The 4111-nt window shown below is 45.0% G+C and overlaps 1 protein-coding gene across 1 annotated transcript in view; it reads left to right on the top strand.

Moving 5' to 3' along the window:
- Positions 1–693: 693 nt before the first annotated feature.
- LOC104949476 (microtubule-associated serine/threonine-protein kinase 2-like) overlaps positions 694–4111 on the top strand; it is a 146967-nt gene continuing 143549 nt past the window's right edge. The window contains exons 1-3 of the mRNA XM_010775832.1: positions 694–779; positions 1128–1327; positions 2366–2550. Coding sequence (XP_010774134.1) covers positions 694–779; positions 1128–1327; positions 2366–2550 — 471 coding nt within the window. The remainder of the gene's footprint in view (positions 780–1127; positions 1328–2365; positions 2551–4111) is intronic.

Genomic DNA, 4111 nt, shown 5'->3' with positions numbered 1-4111 from the left:
GTATGTGTGTGTGTGTGTGTGTGTGTGTGTGTGTGTGTGTGTGTGTGTGTGTGTGTGTGTGTGTGGGCTGGTTCAGGTTTTATTGGCCAAGTGTAACGGAAGCTTTCACTCAAGCTTTTTCTCCCGTGTCGTGCAGCCATCTGGAAACGTTTTTTTGGGTGAGTTTGCGCTAACGTGAGCCGTCCAGATGTTTCTGGAAAACTCTCGTCAAGGGCTGCTCCGTCGGCAAGAGAGAGGAGCATAAGAGCCCAGGCAGGCCTTGTTTCCATGGAAACAGCAGATGTTTCCCAAATAATTTCAACCAGAATCCCACACAGAGACCTTGAGCATTTGTGTGTGTGTGTGTGTCCAGCAGGCATACAGATAACATTACTTCATCATTCCAGGTTTTTAAACACTTTATTATTTGACTAAGCTTTGGAAAACGTACCGAATATTTTTGTGTACCTCTCTAGGGCCTCGAGAAAGGCTGGTCCCCGCAAGTGATAATCAAAAATGTGTTTCCCAAGGCAAATAATAACCAGCGTGTTTGTGTGACGGCTGGACCGTATTCTCTCTGGAGATTCCCTTAGGAGAGCTTTGGGAATATCAAGGAAGTCAAGAGGAACTCTTCCCTTATACCACTGACAAAGTGAATTATATATCAGTCTCTCTGTCGCTCTGCTGCTGCTCGGTGGCCGAAGGTGTGGGTTAATGACAGAGCCGAGTGCCTCTTACACCGCTGACTGCTCCTGTTGCATGAAAACAGGTGTGTTTGTGTTGGTGTTGAAGGAGACGTGGTGAGCGTTGTGTTTTATGACTTTGTTTTGGCTCTCAGCCCGCTCAGGGCAGGGACCCCACACTGTCTGCATGCTGGTCCTCGGATATTTCTCTTCTTTACTTTAAACCAGGTTAAGGATCTAGAGTACGTTTTTCTTGATACATTTGTAACAAGGCCCTTCTCAAAAACAAATCTTATTTCCCCCATTCACAATATCTTTTACCGAAAGGCTTTTTATTATAGGGGCTATATACCTAAACATATAATATGACAGACAGTTGTTGGTTTTGATGTGCGACCTAGATGAAGGATCATTTGTGGACAGTATGAACATTTTGACATTACATGCCATTACATGTGAACAAAGTCTTATCAGTTTTCTTCTTTTTGATCCTCTCTCTCCTTCGTCTTTCCAGAAGGAGTTTGTACCTCCTCCTCCTCTCCTCTTCAGGAAGATGAGTAACCCCGACCTTTCCCCCGCAGCCACCGCTGCCACCAAATCCAAACTGCACCGCCAGCTGAGCCAGGACGAGAGCTGGGGCCGACGCAGCAGCCTGGCCATGACCGGTAACAGAACCATATCATTACATGTTTCAAAAATCAAGATGTCCTGCTCTGTTTTAAAACACTTCATGGTGCGAGATGTCAATGATATCCTACAGATTCTGACCAAATAAAAAAAGCTGGTGTAGTTTGTGACGATCAACCCACATGGGGTCAGAGTTACCTGAGATCTTTCTGTGATTTGTGATCTCTCGTGTTTTTAATCCAGCGCCAATCTGCCATCCACCACAGATGAAACGCCATGTTTCCATCAGAGGTCATTTGGAAACATGAATCCCATGTGAAGCAGCAGTGCAGAGTGAACTGTTGGTTTTCTATCACCTTTTCACAGGGACTGGTTTGTGTTGTTGTCTTTTGGGTTTAGTAAATTGACATTGGAAATGATTAATGTGAGCTAAGATTGAGCTAGTTTGATTCTCATCCAGTTATTCAGGGTGGAGACAACATTTCTATGAATCACTTAAGTTAAGTGAGACGCAGACATCTCTGAGGGGACTCTGTGTCTCCATGTGTTACTGATGAAAGCTCAGCTGGGTTTGAGAGTTTTCATTGTTCAATATTGACCAGACCTTGACGGAAAATCAAAGTGACATCTCTCTGGTCATAATGTCAGCTGCAACTCATTTATCCTAAGCACAATTTGAAGTGTACTAAAGAAAGGTTTGAATAGACAAGTCAGCACCAGCCTCTCTCATCGATGCTACAAGTGTGCAACGATATGCCATCACTGCGAGGACATTTCTCAATGGTCTTCAATGTCCTTATACATTATTTGGTACCACTTTACAATGAGACTACCCTTATAAAGGGTTTACGAAGTTTGTAATTCATTTATGAACTGAGATATCAATTGTCTGAGATATCAATTGTCTAAGCACAATAATACAATAATAACACTTACAATATTTGGCTAGAATTCTTTAAGATTTGTCTGGGATATTGAAATGTTCCTGTACACATTGACAGGCACCAATTCTTTCCAACAGAAAAGCTTATTGAGATGAGTCTCTCCCTTCTGCCCCCCCCCCCCACCCCCCACAGGTAAGCAGCTGCTGCCTCTGTCCAGCAGTCTGCACGCCGGGGTCAGTCAGATGGCCTGGCTGGGGCCCTCAGGAGCATTTATAGGGCACGGGGCCACCGGGGGTCCGTCTGCAGGAGATGGGAACAACCTGGTCCGCATGAGGAGCCAAAGCCTGGGACAGTCTGCTCCGTCACTCACCGGACTGGTCAGTACCAAAACCCAACACACGCACGCACGCACGCACCCACACACACACACGCACACTGTGGTATTTATCCTCAGGTCAGGAAGGCTCAAGAACATGCCTGTCCACACGGGAATCACAATTATGTTGGCCAGGATTATTGTGATATTGTCATTACTATGTTTTCCCAAGCCTTGTCCTGCCCATATATGGTCATCACCTAGCAATTGGGGAACATGATACATGCACACATTTGATTGCATCACAGATAACTTTTCTGAAACATGATTTGACAGAAATCAAAAATTGAATTAAATTGAATTAAATTAGGCTGTTGCATCCTTTAAAAAGTATAACCATGCTATCAGGTTGTCTGATATCTGCAGACTCACAGTGAGCTGTGTGAGTCTGCCAGCTGAATGCAGGGAAGCAGACTGAGGATGACTCAGGCTTTTACACACACACACACACACACACACACACACACACACACACACACACACACACACACACACACACACACACACACACACACACACACACACACACACACACACTCTCTCTCTCTCAAACACAGGCACACACACACTCACACACACACACACACACACACACACACACACACACACACACACACACACACACACACACACACACACTCCACTTCTTCCTCTCAGTACTGAGAAAACAAGTGTGTGTGTGTGTGTGTGTGTGTGTGTGTGTGTGTGTGTGTGTGTGTGTGTGTGTGTGTGTGTGTGTACTCCCAGATGTCTCGTATTTACCCTTATTTTGTGATACGATGAGTTACGATCCTGATAACCCTGACGGTGTGTTGTTCGAGCCTGAATAGGTGATAAACGAAATATACATATAAATAGTTGAATGTGTCAACGGGGTTGCACGGACCATATTGTCCCGATGACTTTCTTTCGACTAAACCGACTACAAACTTTGTGCTTAGTGACCTACCGGTTAGACGGAGCCCACCCAAAAGGTTTGACGTCAGGCAATTTGTCCAAAGTATAGACACGTTAGGCTACAACAGCAAATCAAGAGTAGGATTTGGTTCTACGACATCTTAAACTAAAATATTTTTCGTTAAATTTCGGAGAAACCCACTGACGGCAATAAGAGATATAATAAAATCTTTTGCTCAGGTTCGGTTGGATCTGGAATTCGTTTCTGTGGCAAAATTATTGGATGTCTTTGTCCCTCACGCCTCGCCTTGGTTTCTGTGTGGTTCAATGATTGAATCCCTCGGAAATTTAATGCGAAAACAAACACACGTCCACGATTCGACTTGTATCCTTGCCGAAATGTTAGAAATGTTGTCGGCGTCGTAAGGAGAGTCACAATGGGAAAAAGGTGTCGGTCGTCCCCGTCCTCATCACGGAAGAGTGTGTTTTTTGTGATGGTGACGTCTCCGGGGTAAGTAGAATCCGGTATGCGCGCAGTCGGGGGTGACACGACGTTAGATTTTGGGTTATGTGGGGTTCGCCCGTCCACCTTGTGTGTGTGTGTGTGTGTGTGTGTGTGTGTGTGTTGTTGTGTGTGTGTGTGTGTGTGTGTGTGTGTGTGTGAG

The sequence above is a fragment of the Notothenia coriiceps genome, unplaced genomic scaffold (genome assembly GCF_000735185.1).
Source record: "Notothenia coriiceps isolate Sejong01 unplaced genomic scaffold, NC01 NC01_scaffold00016290, whole genome shotgun sequence".
NCBI classification, from domain to species: Eukaryota; Metazoa; Chordata; class Actinopteri; order Perciformes; family Nototheniidae; genus Notothenia; species Notothenia coriiceps.
This window is presented reverse-complemented; position numbering and strand designations above follow the sequence as displayed.